At 34.7% G+C, this 18197-nt stretch overlaps 1 protein-coding gene across 1 annotated transcript in view; it reads left to right on the forward strand.

Moving 5' to 3' along the window:
• LOC123233958 (MAM domain-containing glycosylphosphatidylinositol anchor protein 2-like) overlaps positions 1-18197 on the forward strand; it is a 401852-nt gene that overhangs the window by 329884 nt on the left and 53771 nt on the right. Inside the window, exon 12 of the mRNA XM_044659946.1 lies at positions 12249-12426. Coding sequence (XP_044515881.1) covers positions 12249-12426 — 178 coding nt within the window. The remainder of the gene's footprint in view (positions 1-12248; positions 12427-18197) is intronic.

Consider the following 18197-nt stretch of genomic DNA (forward strand, 5'->3'; position numbering starts at 1 on the left):
CAGTAAACTAAATCATTGAGGGGAGCTTCAAAATTTCCTTTTATTTCTACCTGAGGAATATCAAGCTGTTAACATTGTTATGCCTTAAGTCAAGTTTTGGTTAAGTGAAGCTAATAAAAACAGAAAAAAGTTATCCAAAAATTGCAAAAACAATGATCTTAAACCCAAGCAATAAATAAAAGGAATTATGGAATTATACCTCTTCTAGGTAAATATAAATACCATAAAATAAAACAGCCCAAGTAATAAAATGATGATCATCAATAGTATCAAGTCACTTTACAACCCACTCCCAATATCCATCTAATCAACACATTTCATCTTGAATCCCAGCTATCCCATATATTGTCTGATCCCTGGAAAATTTCCTTTGGAATTTCTAGAATACCCCTCATTCTCAGGGCAGCTCTAAAGGAGGCTCCTCTTGGTATATTCTCTTCTCTGGTTCCAAGTAATTTGCAGAGATCCCCTAGGTAATACTATGTGAAGGGTAATATCTGAAAGAAACAAAGATTCAGAGGATATTGATTGATTAAACAATGCATACCAATTGTATGATATTACAAATTGGAACCATACCTCCTCGGCTTGTCACAGGACCCCAAATACAGGGGAAGACAGATTTTTATGCAGGGAAAGAAAACAATCAACAGATTATAAACCAGGATACAAAATTGGGTAATATAATTTCTAAGCAAAGGAAAGATTAGAGGATTTTGAAATTGGGAAGGGGATGCATGTTTTAAGAGTTGGGAGGTGGAGAAAGTGAACAGATGAATGTGAAATAGAGTATCACTCAATTTTCACAATTAGCAAGAAGGTAAAATTTACAGGAAAATGAAACTTGGATCTCTAAGTGGAGTAAATTTTACAACCTGGAGTTAGTTTGGGTCAGAAGATTTCCACAATTCTCTCGACTGCTAAAATATGCTAGTAGCCAGGATTTAACACAATTTAGTACTACTTCCTAAATTTGTTGTTTTTTTAATGACTTATTCATGTGTTGAAAATTAGTTCAAACATTATGGAACTGTTATAAAAAAATAGACATCAAGTGAAGAACCCAAAATATACCTGAAACTTCAGATAACTTCATTTTTTTCAAAGTACTTACTCTTTTTATCTTTACCCAAACCCTGTACTTGATATGAACAATGCCATCAATAGTCTTAAAAATGATCCATTAGTATTTGACTTATAAAATAAGCCCTTTTCTGTCTCTTAACACTATTAGGCAGTCTTCAAAACAGAAAAAGAAGTTGGTAGTATCCCAATTTTCTTGTCCCTCTCCTCAACTTAGGTTTTGTAGTCAATATACCATTCAACAACTGAAAAAAAATAATTTATTAGAGTGGATAGCCAAAGTTGAAGCTAATAAAAAAGGCATTTTTTTTAACCCTTGTACTTCGGTGTATTGTCTCATAGGTGGAAGATTGGTAAGGGTGGGCAATGGGGATCAAGTGACTTGCCCAGGGTCACACAGCTGGGAAGTGGCTGAAGCCGAAAAAGGCATTTTTTTAAGTTAAAAAATAATTTTTAAAAATTGTACTAAGAACTAGCAAGGAAGGTATTGCCATCCTATGGAGAGAGAAAATCATGACAGAAGTAGAAATTATTCATGGTCATTTTTTTTAACCTGATAAAGTAATCTGATGTGGAAGAATCATCTAGCAACAAAGCATATTATGTGGCTAGATGTTCTTTTAGTATAGACTGTGGTATATAGGTCCTGAAGTTTCTGTACCAAGCTCATTATTAAAAGAGTTATGTGTGGAGTGAAATTCTAGGGGAGCTCATACCCCTAAAATCACTCTAATGAGCAGACAGGAGACTTGAGGCTGGCAGAGTTCATGTGGCTTATTCAGAGCCATTGGGGGTGTGGAGTGTGGAGCATAGAGTGAGAACATGGCCTGGATCTAGACAATGTCCTCAGAAAGGGTTGGGCAAGGGCCAGTATTCTCACGAGGCGGGGAAAGGTAGGGGAGCTAAGGGTGAGGGAATGCTTGACTGGGCATAGCCAGCATTCCTCACAAGGGGACAAGGGGTGGGGGTGGGAGGGGGGGAGAGACAGACAGACAGACAGACAGACAGACAGACAGACACAGACACAGAGACAAAGAGACAGAGACAGAGACAGAGACAGAGAGTAGCTCCACAGTCTGAGGTCCCAGAAATAGTGGGCATGGATTTACATGGGTTTACTTAGATTTTATAGGAATCCAACACAATGCTATCTCTACTTTCCCATCCTCTATATCTTATTCTATCCTCCTTCTTCTATCTTCCTCAATCCTTTCCCAGTGCTTCTGAGGCTTCCAAGTGTATGGGAATATTCCTTAGGTTTGCAGTTTTTAGACGAGTCAGGGTTTTAGGCCTGCCCAAGAATTTATCAGATTCCAACAATTCAAGCTGAAAACACTCTTTGAAACATTATTCAGGACATGTAGTCAAGATTTATATAACTTGTAAGTTTTGAGATTTCTTTCATAGGAATTTGGTCACTAGCAAACTTCTTCCCATGTGTTTTGAGGGTATATAAACTATTGATACTTTTGATAATTGTATCCCAAAAGCATCCTTAAGTTACTGTTGTGAGGAGAAGCCTTTTACTTCTGGGTCTTTGCACAAGGAGATGCTATGGAGACTGCTATATATAAAAATTAACTATTAATTAAGATTATAGTATTTGTAAAATGATATGAAAGGATTTCCTATCTCTAAAAGATTCTACTTAAAGACCCAAAACCCAGATGACTTCACATGAAGTCTCTTCAGTCCTGGTTTCCCAGACTGCACTAAATCTTCCTATTTCTAACTAACCCCAATTCTTCTAACTACAATAATCCAACACTAATATCCTTATAAGAAATTGTATATGGTTCTTAACTCTGTCTCCAAATTATAAAAAGCAACAAGGACAAGCTAACTGTAGCCTTGTCAAGCTCAGCTATGACTCTGAGTCTCACCCAGAGCCTAGAGAAAAGACAGAATCTTCTGTTGTCTTCTTAGAGATGAATGACTCACCAGCAGGAGTAAAACAACCACTGAATTCAGATCCTAATGTTTTCCCAAATTAGCAAAAGGAAAACACCAACACACTCTAGGATTTATCTTTCTTTCCCTCAAACTCCAAAACACAGACCAGAGAGCAGGAAAGCCACCAGTCACTCTCCCAGCAATCCAGAGAGCAACTGACAAGAAGCTTTCAGTTAATCTCAGCTCTAACAATCTATAGAACTTTCTGTACCAGCTCTTCTGCAACTTTTAAGACAGATTTTAAATTGCTTATCTATAAAGTGAACTTATCAATACCCATATCTTTAATATTATTCCAATACATGGGAATAGAAGAAAAGGGGGCAGGGAGCAATTACTTAGCCACATTTGAAAATGAGTATATTAAATCCTCTGACAACAACCCCCAGGAATGTAATAGCCAAATTCAAAAGCTTCCAAGTTAAGGCGAAAATATTACAAGAAGCCAGAAAGAGACAATTCAGATATCAAGGAACACCAATCAGGATTACACAGGATCTGTCAGCCTCCACATTACAAGACCGCAAGACTTGGAACATGATATTCAGAAAGGCAAGAGAATTGGTTCTACAACCACAGATCATCTACCCATCAAAATTGACTATATACTTCCAGGGGAAAGTATGGGCATTCAACAAAATAGAAGATTTCCAAGTATTTGCACAGAAAAGACCAGGACTAAATGGAAAGCTTAATATCCAATCACAAAAATCAAGAGAAACGTGAAAAGGTAAATAAGAAAGAGAGGGGAATGAAAGAAAACTCATATTTTCAAATTTCCATCTTAAAGGGCTTCAATAAGATCAAATTATTTGTATTCTATATGGAGAAATGTTATGTGTAATTTTAAAAAATTGTATTCAGTATTATAGTAATTAGAAGAATTATTCATAGGGAGAGGTTGAAGTACTGAAAAAGAGTATATTAAAGGGCTATATTAATATATACCTATAAGGGTGCTTGGGGAGGGGGATTCTTCTACTCTTCAAAAGGAGAGATTGATATTTCCTAATGGAGGGTACCTAACTTCACTATTTTTCTTTAGGAAGTTGCCAATCTGTAATTACTAATACTAATCAATGTATATTGGGGAATAATGCACAAATTTCATCCCACGCACATAAGAAAACTTTTTATAGTCTGCTTCTTGTTGTACCTTTAAATAAACTGTTTCTCTCTGTTTATGGTAGACTTTCATAATAAATACATTTAAAAGATAATAATAAGAAATAGTATAAATTTGAAGAAGCTCATTTACACTAGTGTGGGATTTTTACAGTCTAATACCTCAGAAAGAGACAGAGGTAAAGATCAATTTGATAGTACAGCAGAAGCATGGGAAAAAATCTAAAGCAAAATTCAAGAAATTGGCAATATGGCAAGAAGGTTCTTGGCTTTCGAGGAGGAGAATTTTAATATACAAAGGATCCTCAAAGGGATGTTGCCTAGAGAAATTTTGGCCCAAGGTTCATAGATCCTGCATGATAGTAATGTCAAATAACTAGAGCTATACCTCACTATACGTCACTCTTTTGTTGACACTACACAGAATGCAAGCAAAGAATTTCTTCTGTTTTTCAGTTTTTGCTCTAGTAGCTGACATAGGCAGGGTGCCAGGTAATAGGGAGTTTCTGATCAATATTTCATCAAGGTAGAAAACTGAAATGCTAGTTATTTATTTCAGAGGAAAATCATAGGAACATATCATGACATTATGACTTATTCATTTATTTAAATGCATTATCAAATCTTCACCACTTGCTATTAAAAGCCCCAATTTTTAAGTTTGTGAATCAGGGACATTTGAAACATAAAAACTGAAATATGTAACTAAATTTATGCCTATTTTATTTCATTTATTTATTATATTGGCCTTATTTTTCCTTTGGAAATGATAACTTCAGTGATTTTAACTGGTGTCTAGAATATTACTGTCCCTCTTCATTTGCTGACATTTGTACAAGATTTTCTAAATGACACAAAAAATGGTGTTCTGTGATGTCTAATGTTTTGTGTATAAATGGCCATCCGTGTAACATATTCATTCCTTTGCAGATGCAACAGTTTCTAATTTTTCTTATATTATAATTTTTGGGAAATCATTGTATAAGAAATTACGTAAATCTGATAAGTGATAGATAGATAGTGATGTGTTTATATTTTTAGAGAATTAACTTCACTTTCCTTCACAAGGTTTTTTCTTGTGTAAATATGTCTTCTTACACAACATCACTAATGTGGAAATATGAACATGATAACACATGTATATAACATCATATTAACTGCCATCTGTGGAAGGGAGAAAGAGGAGGAGGACAGAACATAGAACACAAAATGTCAGAAAATAATTATTTAAAATTATATAAATATAATTTGGAAAAATTATAATTATAAAAATAAATATAGAAAAAGTTGAAAACAAAAAACAAAAAATATTGAAGGAGCTACACCTTAAGCCAACTTAAATTCAAGAGATAACATTTAATTTTTTTTCTCTAGAAGTAAATACATAATCCCTTTAGATATAGATATGTCATAATGAACACTTAAAAAGTGGCCACTGTTATTCTGGCTTTTTAGTGAACAATCATTGATATTCAGAAAATGTGTAACTTCAAAATGATTATCTTCTTTTCTGTGTTTATTGTTAATGATTTCTGCAACAAAATTAAAAAAGGTAACTATACCCTCTCCCTGGACTGTGATTAGTAAAACTTGCTACTTGTGGTAAAATATTTTGAGACTGTACTTTGGCATTATTCTATGTTTTGATTTCTGATATGATCATCAAAATTATCAATTAAATAATTCTTCATTAAAGGAAATGCCACATGCTGCTCAAAAGAGTATGATCTGAGAATTGCTATCACTAGATGTCTGTGGCTGGGAAGTTGAGAGGAAGTCTTTATAAATCTTCTTGACATAGTTTACCCATTGTGATATTTCCTTTCTGAACAGGAAATTTTCCCACCTGTTTAATTCCTGGCCTAAATATGATACCCCGTAAATAACATAAATAATAAAAAAAAACCTTTGCTGCATGATTAATGTTCCAAAAAGTGAATTATAAGTCTTACAGGAAAGCTAACAAAACTAAGGAAACTTAGTCTTGTCATATTTATGCCAGGTTAGTCTGTGCTCTTTGATACTGTAATAACCACATCATGCCTTCCTTTTACAACAAATTTCTATAATTAGGACATTTTTATATATGGTAAATTTTGTTACAAAATTCAAACATATCTGATTTACTATAATAAGTTGGGAGTATGAAAGACTTTAATGTTTTTAATTTGCTATTTTGAGTTTGTAGTCACTATTTTTTAACTTTTTAACCTAAGAAAAATGGGAAATAGATTTCTAGATTTCACATCTATCCTCTTGTTAATTATTAGGCATTAATTAGGATAAGTAGAACAAGCTGGATAAAGGAGATTTTACATTATCTAATACCAAGAATTAATATTGTATTACTCTTGCTTTAATACTTACAGGTATTTGTATTTACGTTTACCTGAGCTAAGTTTGCCCAAATTCTAGTGAAGGCTATTTCATTCATTTTAAAAAGAAGTATTGCATACCTTTCTATAATCAAAACACAATACTATTATGAGAAGTTTTAAATTTCATTGTATTAATTTTTATTATTTGGGGCTCGGATCCATTCTTCCTGCAACTTCTGGTTAACTAAAAACCCAACTCTAACCTCCTCTGATAAAAACTTGACTCATAGAATAGTAATAATAAGGGAAAGCTTGTTTGACATTCCTCTGATAAAAGCCAAAGGAGAGTTTGAACTCTCTCATTTGATTGAGTTGTTAGCTCTCCCACTTACAGAGGTTAAGGAATGATTTCCATGGTGCCAGTTTTCTTGATTATATTGATGACATGTAAATCTCTCTCAATCAAACTATTGTGAAGCTTCTAAATGTAGTTTAATGTATAACCTAATTTAGTTTACTTATAGGTCCTATTTAACTAGATTTGTTTCCTTAGTGTTATATTCATAATCTGGGAAGTGATGGATGCCACCTTGACTGACATGGATGGCAGTTGGAAGACTCGGAATGTTCCCAGGTGCCGTGAGCCCAGGGGCAAACATCGGTTGGCCCCACGGTATAAATACCCCTGACAGCCACTTTGAGGGAAGTCTCTCTGGAGGTCTCTGGACAGGAGTCTCTGGACTAGGAAATCTCTGAGTAGGTGGTTGAAGGGTAGCAGGGAGGTCTAAGAAGAAGAGGGCAGGAATAACTCTGAAGCTATTTCCTGATAGACTGTGAGAGCTAGTGTATCACCAACACTGGTAGTGAGAAAGCTGAGAGAATAAGATCATCAATACAGCTGCATCAATAATTTCCCTATTCTCTGCCTTGACTGTGGCCAGGTCTGGCCAGAGGTAGTGGAGTGAGCAAATCTCCAGCTTCCACCTGATCAATAGCCTCCAGTCCTGATTGTCAACTAGTTTATAGATAATAGATCCATAGGGTCTCCAATCCCCAATCTTTGTCCTTGTTATTCTTTCCCTGAGTATAGATAAAGAGAGTTCAACAACAAATACCTTCCTGAGTGGTCTTTATATCACAACTCTTGGGAAGGGAGTCAAATGGAGTCAGATCCTAAATGTCATCCAAGGCAAATCAATAGCCCAATACTAATCTATCCAACCCCAGGTTGGACCTGGAAAGGTTATCCCTCTATCTAACTTCTCGAGGGTCCTTCTTGGGCAACTGTTAGAGAGAAAAGGTTAAATTACAACAGCAGTCAAGGGTGATTGGAATTGGTGTTCCTCCATCATCTGCAGCTGAGGAGAATACAGATAGATACATCAACATCGTTGTATATCAATACATCTCATTTGGTCCTTTTTGTTTATAACAGTTTCCTTAAGTAATTATGAGATTATGACTTTGCTTAACTAAGCTTGTTTAATTTTTATGACATTGAAGGAAATGTGGGATTATGAATCTGTCTTTTCTTTAACTTTTGTAGTGTAATAGGATTTATAATATTTAAAACAATTATTTCTCTGTCATTCTGATAGAATTTTGTCTATAAAACAAATTCTCAGAATCCTAAACTTTGTTAAGGTTTATTTTTTGTCTGATATATGAATCTATGGTTAAGTATAATAAAGTCTAGGTTTTTACTTCTATAATTTGTTATGTAACTCCCATAAGCTCTCAGAGTTATCCTCTGAAATAAGCACTGAGTGAATCTGTTGCTATTTTTTTTTCCTAAACCAACTTTGCCTCCCATTTTCCTCAAATGAATTAGAGTATAAAAAGGAAGAGAATGAAGAGAACACTAAATGTAGGAGCTTATTAGCACAATATAATAATAGATTTATCTGACTGAAAAGAGCAAAAAATGTCTTCTGTTGGAGATATCAGAAAAAGATAGTTGTTTTCTACCTTCCCTTTGGTGTCTCAGTCAGGATTTATAGAGAAAGAAATGATAACTGTAAGGAGTTGTCTCATCTAACTGGATTACAGTCCTCAATGCCACACCTACATAGCTAACAGAGTCTCTGTGGTCATTGCTTTTTATAGACTTTGCCAGGAAGGAAAGAAGTTGTTCCACATCTTTTTCTTCAAGTTGGAGAACAAGCCCCTCTTTGAGCTCTACATCCCCCTTTCATTCTTCTTCTCTGTCTTATTGTCACAAACATTATCTCTGGGTTTTTTTCTCAAACATCAATTGCTATGTAGCCATGGATGGTTGTGCCTCAAAAGATAGATTACAAAATTGAATAGAGTATATGGTCACAGAGGATTCCTTTTAAAAAAGCAATCCCCACCCTCTCACAGGATTTTAAAAAAGACTTTTTTTACCCTCAGGAAAAGTTCTGTGGATAAATTTTCTTTCTTTTCTTTTAATAACCCTTATTTACCATTCTAGTAACAACTCTGGGCAATAGGATTAAGTGACTTGCCCAGGGTCACACAGCTAAGAAATATCTTAACTCTCCAAATCTATTTATCATCTCTGATAATCTGATAAGGATAGTTTAGTTGATAAGGAAATAATGGGACACAGGAGTTGTCTTTTAGCTCATGATTCCAGCTCTGTCTCCAGGATCATGGAGTTTATTATATTTCAAGACTCATTTCACACAAAAGAACCCCCCCCCAAAAAAAAAACTTTACAGATGCACAGAAGTTACAAATTATGTCATATCAAAACACAAAAGGTCTCATTGGCTTCAGAACAGACCAAGACCAAGGCTGAATTTTGACTGGATTCTTATCAGAAAGCCAAGTTGGGGAATATTTTTCTCAGTGTTGAATTGCCCCTGCTAAGGTTTTGGTCTTGGCTGTACCAGGCAGCTGCATTCTTGGCCAAAGGGGCAGAGTGTTAACCATTTAACTTCTGGTTAGCTAGGAACTTAAAGCTTTACAATAAGGCCACAATACTTTTCAACAAGAAATCACAAGGATCACAAAAGGGGTCAAAAGATGAGTCTCAGATTTTTATCTATTCTCTTATTAGCTTCCCACATATTTTCCCCTTTCCTTTAAATTAAAATGATTTATTACACAGGAAAACTTTTAATAATGAAAGGAGTCATCAATTAGTTATAATCATCAGCTATAGCTGGATCTGATAGGATTTACAGATTAAACTGTTTATTTCTGGCTCTCTACATTAAACCAGATCTGAACCCAAGTCCTCCCCAACTCCAAGCCTTGTTCTCTATCCATTGTGCCAAATAGCTGGCCTAATAAATTATCTTTTATTTCAGCCTCATTGTGAAAATTTTTTCATTGTATGATATATAACAAAGGCTCGATTTTTTTATTGGCCTAGTAACAAGGATAAATGGAAAGAGTTTAAATAACAAAGAAAAATCAGATATAAATCTTCTAATTCTGAATGAAATTGAGGACAGTTTATAAAATGAAGTGACTCAGTTTTAGAGTGCTAAAATCAATTGTGAGTTATATGTGCTTTATATATATTTGTGTGTGTTTGTGCACGCACATGCTTAGCTGTTTGTGTTATATGTGAGCTATAATTACTCTGTCCTTTCCTCCATGTGTGGATCAGGCACATGTTTCTTGCTTTCTGAGTTGACAGTAGCATAAACCCTGACACCTTGAGGCTAGGGATTTTTTACTAATCTACTAAGAATCTCTGATGGATACAGTTTCCATTTGGTACATGATCTCTGAAACCTGAAGCTCAAAAAATCTTATGATATGAGAGAAAGGTGATAGTATATCATTGTTGTTGTGCCTGGATTATTGGAAATTGGAGAGGAATCATTTAAACTATAGAAAGTCTTTTAAATGTGATGAATTGAAATATAAAGTTTGTTTTGCTTCTATGGCTTCTTTGTACTTATTTCACCCCATTTTCACCACCAGCCACACATTACACTATTGTACCCTCTCCATCCCTTTCCCCTCAGCCAAATATTTAAATAAGATATTTCAAGTTTTCTTCTATTTTTCATTCTTTTGATTTTGTTTTATTTCTTGATGTCTCACGAAGTCATTAGCTTCTATTTGCCCAATTCTAATTTTTAAAGACTAAATTTCTTCCATGATCTTCCTTTTCCATTTGGTCCATTCTACTTTTCATGGAATTCTCTTCTTCAATGAATTTTTTTCTAGTTGACCAATTTTGCATTTTACACTGTTATTTTCTTTTTGCATTACTTTCATTTCTTTTCCCCATTTTTCTCTGACTTTTATTTGATTTTTGAAATCCTTTTTTATTCCAGCACTTGAGATAAATTTCCATTTTTCTTTGAAAGTTTGCATGTTGTTGCTAGAAATTTTCTATGGTTAGGTGTTTCTTTTGCTTTTTGCTCATTTTCCCAGCCTTTTTTTGCCTATGGACTGTGAATTCTGAAAGCTGCTGATTCTGTCTCCTCTGCTGATAGAAGGAGTTGATGTGTGAGCTATTTTGCCTTGGGACTTGAAAGGTCCTCACTATGGTTTAGTGCCAGGGCCTGGGACTTCAAGGGACTTCATCTGGAGTGGGACACTCTGTTGTTAGTGTAGCCAGAATCCCAGGATCCTGAAGTTGACCTATGCCCAGAATGAGATCCTGGAGCAATAAGGGGTAGAAGGGTAGAGGTCAACCAGCATTAATCTGTATGCAGGTTTGCTTCTGGTTCCCCATTATCCCATGAAAATTTATTCTCTCAACCTACCTTTAAAGTTGAATTCAGAGGGAGAGCTCCCTCACTCTGTCTTGCTGTTGGTTTGAGAATGATTTCTAAGGATTGTTAGAGTGGTTACAACTTTTGCTGCTATTAAGCCACCATCCTGGCTCTGCCCTCCTAGATATTTTCAGTATCATTTGTATAGAATCAGAGCAATAAAATAATGAGAAGATACTACTGGTTGTACCTGAGTTCAAGATCATTCTCAAGATGATTAAACTGGGGAAAAATTACAATGTGTTGCTCTTCTTTCCTGTCTCTCCCTAGTTACCAGTCCCAAATAAAATTGTATGTCATTAAACATCAGCTTAAATGAACATCAATGGGGGGGGGGGGGTGAACATTGAGAGGTGGTTATGGAAGCTAAGAAAATAAGTTCTATCTCTTTTGTCTTAATGATAAGAATAAAGGATTAATTCTATGAATATTTATAAACTTTTAGTATTTTAACACCATCTAACACTATTGCCTTCCTATGTATGACTAGTATACCTTGTTCAGATTGAAGAGTTAGGAAAATATGAGACAAAGTCGTGGCAGTAATCCTAATTCATTGCACATATTAAATTCTTTAGATATTTTGGTAGACAATATTCATGCTAAATGATAAATCAGTTTTGAAGGTTTTTATTTTTACTTTCCTTATAGTATTTAACCATCAGAACATTTGCAAAATACCTTATAATTTATTTGTTAAAAAAGCAAATGAGGGATCAGCTGGGTGGCTCAGTGTACTGAGAGCCAGGCCTAGAGATGGGAGGTCCTAGGTTCAAATCTGGTCTCAAACACTTCTTAGCTGTGTGACCCGAGGCAAATCACTTAACCCCCATTGCCTAGCCCTTACCACTCTTCTGCCTTGGAACCAATATACAGTATTGATTCTAAGATGGAAGGTAAGGGCTTAAAAAAAAAGCAAATTAACTTTCATAAGATATATACATGTAGCATATTGACTTATTTCCTGTTGCTATTTTTCTTCTGTTTTAATATATGCTATGGTAGAAGAAACTTTTGTCACTGTCATTTTTTAAAATTTCAGGCTGGACAACAACGTTGGTGGGAGCAAGAGATTAAAATAAGTGGAAACATTCAAAAAGGAGAACTAATCACTTATAATCTGACTGAGTTGATAAAGCCAGAGGCCTATGAAGTTCGTCTGACCCCTCTTACCAAGTTTGGTGAGGGAGATTCAACTATTCGTATCATCAAATATAGTGGTAAGTAGGTATCTAAGTCAATTTTATGTGCATTGCATGTTGTTTTAGTCTTATAAAATAGGCCATATGACTAGGTACAAAAAATATTGGTATATGAGCCTTGGGAGATACAGTAAAGTTTAGGATGAAGAAAGTTTAGGATGTAGAGCTTTCCAGTTAATTCCTAGGGAAAGAAATATAACTGCTACCTTTCTACTAGATAACAATAACTAATATTTATGTAGCACTTTGACATTTACAAAGCTCTTTACAAATATTTCACTTAGTCTTCACAACAGCCTCAGGAAGTAGATGTCATTACCATCCCTATTTTACAAAAGAGGAAACTGAGGGTCACTTCGCATAGTTAGTAAGTATCTAAGGGAAGATTTGAACTAAAGTCTTCTGGCCTAGGTCCAGTACTTTACTCCCTGGACTATGTAGTTTCCTTAAACTAATCCAACTTTGAGCATAATGAATTACTGTACTCAGTCAGTCCATCTGAAAGGTGAAATTGTATTTATGCACCCTCTAGATAACCTATTGAGAATGACTAAGAATAAATGACTTAATCACAAAATAACATTTTAAGGTTTATAAAATATTTCCCTCAGAAATTATGTAAGAGAAATAGTAAAGGGGCAGTTGGGTAGCTCAGTGGAGTGAGAGTCAGGCCTAGAGACAGGAGGTCCTAGGTTCAAACCCGGCCTCAGCCACTTCCCAGCTGTGTGACCCTGGGCAAGTCACTTGACCCCCATTGCCCACCCTTACCACTCTTCCACCTATGAGACAATACACCGAAGTACAAGGGTTTAAAAAAAAAGAGAGAGAGAGAAATAGTAAAAGATTCATTAACCTAATTTTAAGAAATTATAAATAAATGTCACATTTAGGATTCATATATAGGTCATCTGATTCTAGCTCTAGCATTACATAATACTGAATCAAAAAACTAGCAATATTTGACAATAAATTTTGGTCTCCTGAATCTCATAACTGCCGTACTAGGAACTCGCTGTGTTCTGTTACCATTAATCAACCTTGGTGACTGACTTGTCCCTAAAGATTGGTTCCTGCGTATGTAATTCAACATATGTATCTACCTCAATGAATTGTCTATTTCACTCACAAATTTTTTATGAGGAAAGTGCTTCATAAAACTCAAAGCACTATATAAATGTGATATTAAAATTAAGCCATATTGCATATGCCTGGTAGTAGGAATATTTTATATTGATTTTAAGGAGAAAACATAATTAAATTCTACAGAATTTGCATGCAGTTTAGAATTAGAAGATTCATATCCCAGGCATTAAATTTTAAACATTACTATTATATATTTTTGTTTTTATGCATGGATATGCATATAATTTATTTATTATATCTTTAAATATGTTTCTCTTCTCTCTTTTGAATCTATTTTTTTCTGTTGCCTTGTCTGACATTCATAATTGCTTCACTTGCTTTTTAAAATTTGCCTGAAGAATAACACATTTCACTCATTCTGCTTAGTTTATCTCTATATGAGTTTTTAATGTGTAAAATTTGTTTATTAACAAAATATTAGTATATATTTCCTAATCTATTGTTACCATCATCTCTTTTATAGATGAGTTCATTCCTTTCACATTCACTGCTATAATTGTTTTCTTCCATCATTACCTTTTCACCTTTTTCCTCCTTTTTTCTTTCTACATCCCCTTTTGCAAGAAGAAGAATAAGGGGGGAGAAAAGTATTTGAAAAACTCAGATAATATATTATTGAAATTATCTCTTTCTGCCACTTTATCCATCTTCTTTTCACCATGTCTTGACTCTGATGTATGATTCTTATACTTTGTGTCAATTTAAACTCTCTTTATGATTTGAAGTTAATTTCTTTTATATCAATATTTCCCTTTTTTCTCCCCTCATCTTTCCCAATTAATGCTTGTTTTCCTCTTAAATTTGATGTATTTCTACACTAAACTTTGAGTGTATATATGTGTGCCCACACAATCACATTTGTGAATTCAATCATACTTTCTCAAGCTCAGATAAGGGAAAGATTCTATGATGCCTATTCATAATCTTCTTTTGCATCCTATTTACGAAAAATAGTTTATTTCCTTCTTCTTTCTTCTTTTCTTCTTCTTCTTCTTCTTCTTCTTCTTCTTCTTCTTCTTCTTCTTCTTCTTCTTCTTCTGCTTCTGCTTCTGCTTCTGCTTCTGCTTCTTCTTCTGCTTCTTCTTCTGCTTCTTCATTTCTTCTATGGTGTTTTTCTTTCCCCTTCACTTTCTTTTACTTTCTCAAAACCAAAAAATCAAAATCAAAGGAAAATCCAACTTCGGCCCTAGATTTGACTTGAATATACCCTTGAAAAAGTGGAATTCTAATAGGATAATTGCCTTTTCAATCATTATTACAATGATAGTGTTCCAGCATTGTTCAACCTTCTCTAATTGCTCAAACATTTTTAGATTTCTAGATTTCTCTTAATTCCCAGGTTTGTATTCCAAAATTTCTATTCCACTCTGATGCCTTCATCAAAGATTGTTTAAAATTATCATAAAAATTTCAGGATATGTTCATTTTGGCTAAAGATTTCCTTTTCTTTTATGCAATAGTAGCTGACAAGTCTTATGGATTCCCAACTCAAGTTTCTTGGTGCTTTTTTCTTTTCTAGATATTTACAGTATTTTTTTCACTTAGAATCTCTGATTTTGACTATGGCATTCTTTCAGGAAACCGATTGTTTCTATTTTCAATTTTCCCACTGGTTCTAATGTATCTGAGCAATTTTTCGATTTCATGAATTTTCATGTTCTGTTTGATTTATCTAGCCATGTCTTTCAGAGTTTCCAATAGGACAAATTTTGTTTACTTGGCCACTTATTCATATCAATTGTTTTTGTAATAATAACTTTATATTTTCTCCTGCCTTTTTAATATTTAAAGTTTATTCTAATAGTTCCCATTTTGGTCATTATGTCCTCTGTCTTAACATTCATTTTCAGGAAGGCCACTACTTCTGTAACTTTTTCCACCTTCTCATCACATATTGATACCACTTTAAATTATTTTCCTAAATCCTAATCACATTCATAATTTAATTTTTTGTGTCTTCCTCCATTTCTTCCAGCTTCTTTAGAGTTCTTGTGGCTAAACAATTTCTTCTCTTGGTCTTTACTTGTAGTTAAGTTATTGTTTACCTCTCAACACATAGTATATTTTCACCTAAGTTATTTCTTCTGTTTATTCAATATTTTCAGTTCTGAGAAATTTGTGGTCATACCTGTCCCCTCTGAAATTCTGGAATGCCTTCTGTAAAGTCTTAAGATCTTTCTCTTCTATAAGAATCCAAATACTGTCTTAATATTTATTTGGATCTAATGACTAGAACAAGGCTCCAACTTCTATCACAACACTTGGTTTCTGTCTTCATCTCTTTTTGAGAACTTCAGGTTCTGGTTCAAAAGGTCTTATTTCCCTTGGATAATACACTATCTGGAATAAGTTCTATCCCCTGCCGTGGAACTAATAGACTCCAATAAGTTGTTGGTGATCATGCCAGTCTCAGCATAATCCTCTTAAACATATCTCCTACCATATTGGAATCCAGGAATCTCTGAGTTGGCCTTGTCTCCGATTGTGGCTCTCTGTGCTCCAATGAAGTGGCCAGAAGGGACTTTCTAAGAAAATGTGCATGGTGGAGGCAAGCTAGGTGGCTCAGTGGATTGAGAATCAGGCCTAGAGACAGGAAGTTCTGCCTTCACATATGGCCTCAGATACTTCCTAGCTGTGTGTTCCTGGTCAAGGCACTTAATTCCCTTTGCCTATCCTTATCATTCTTCTGTCTTGGAACCAAAACATGGTATCGCTTCTAAGATGGAAATTATCTATGAAAACAAACAATGTGGTATTCCTGGAAACAATTTTTATTGGGCAATTTTTATCTGAGGCAGTTAAGTAAAATATGAAAAAGGAATGATACTTTCAACTTAGCACTTTCCTTTCATAGCATGAAATGTAAACTATTGAAAATTTTCTCAGGCCTGAATCAGGTCTACTTGGTGAATAAAATTAAATATTTATCCCTCATATAACATTGCAGTAAGCAATGGGATATTAGATTACTTAACAAATACACTGTATTAGTTCAGTTGGACATAGCTTCTCTAACCTTCAATAGAAATAGCACTTTATCAGGAGAGTGTATTGACCTGCTTGAAAATGGAACATCCTTGAAGTCTAAGGAACATTTACTATATGTGTGCTGAATTCTTTTGAATATGGTGACTGAGACGTTACACTACCAGTTCAAGCCTTTATTCACTTGGTCAACTAAGTCTCAAGAAAAATTGTATTCTTTTATAGGAAAAAATATTAGCCAGAATATTAGAGCAGAATCTTTCCACAATTAATAAATATTGTTCCTACCTCATCCTACATATTGATGGCTGCTAACTGCCCACTGCCAATATCTGCCATGTCTGTGAGCTTAAGAAGTGCATATGTAATCAACATAGTTCATGTGTAATCAACTAGTTAGTTCTTGCCATCAGTATTCTGAAAACTGTGAATGAATAAGCTACCATGTGTCCCTTATATGGGCCATTTTTATCTATGGAATCTGTACCCATGTCATAATCTGGACCAGTCAGCATTTTATTTGAAGCTCCACATGTTAATAGTAGCTTATTCTGGCCATCACTTGGTGCCTGCCAAAGGCTGGTTTTTATATACAAAGACCTCCAGAAGCATGGGACTTGCAAGATCATAAGGGCAAGAGACTATTGAACAGCCTATATCTCCCTGAGCTAAAACTTATTCTGGGACCCACTTGAAAGACATTCACTTTGGATGACTTGGTAAATTGAGGTTATCAGTATATCATAAAAGAGAATGTGAATTTTCCATAATTTAGAGTCTTATAAGTCATTGGGGTTCCTTCTAAAATTCTGAGGAAGAAAGTATCATTGGATTTTTCCAGATTGTGTCTGGAATCTTCTAGGTTTTCTTTATTCATTGCATTTCCCAAAATTTTATTGAATGAGCTAGACACAGGATTTTCTTAGATTTTATTTCCTACCCCTTGTCCTTCATATGGCCTAATCTAGGCTCCCTGATACTTTGACCTCCACTGGATTAGTCAGCATTATAACATCAATATAACGGTATGCACTAATGTTCTCAATAAGGGATATCTCTTTCAGGTCTTTGCTCTCCATAATGTGGCAGTTAAAGAGAGTTCAGTTAGCTTTGGGGAAAGATAGTGAGAATTGTACTCCTTGCCAGATAAAAATAAAACTATTTCTGACTAGACTCAGTCATAGGAATAGAGAAAAAAGCATTGGCAAAATTGTTCACCCTGTTACACTCACTCTCTGACTCACCTAGTAGGCTTACAGTATTGACAAGATCGAGAACAGCTGTAGATAACTTTGTTCAGGATCCTGTAGTCTCTGTAAGCTACCAGGCACAATTTGCCTTCCCAATAGGTAGTATAAATTTATTGTATAGAATCTTGTATAAGGAAGTACTTCCTCCAACTCCATCATTATAAAAGAATATTTCTCCCTTATGGGAACTAAATATTATATAATGTTAACTATTTATAATGGTTTCTATTTGGCCTTACCCTTAATAACACCTCTTCCTTCTATGGACTGCTCTCTGCAGCCTCCCATGAATGGTCCAAATGGGGCAGGAAATTTAGATGGAACTAGGTGGCTCAGTGGATTGAGTGTTAGGTCTGGAGTCTGGAATACCTGAGTTCAAGTCAAATCAAATCAAAAGGCATCAGACTCTTA

This window comes from Gracilinanus agilis, chromosome 2 (genome assembly GCF_016433145.1).
Source record: "Gracilinanus agilis isolate LMUSP501 chromosome 2, AgileGrace, whole genome shotgun sequence".
Classification (NCBI taxonomy): domain Eukaryota; kingdom Metazoa; phylum Chordata; class Mammalia; order Didelphimorphia; family Didelphidae; genus Gracilinanus; species Gracilinanus agilis.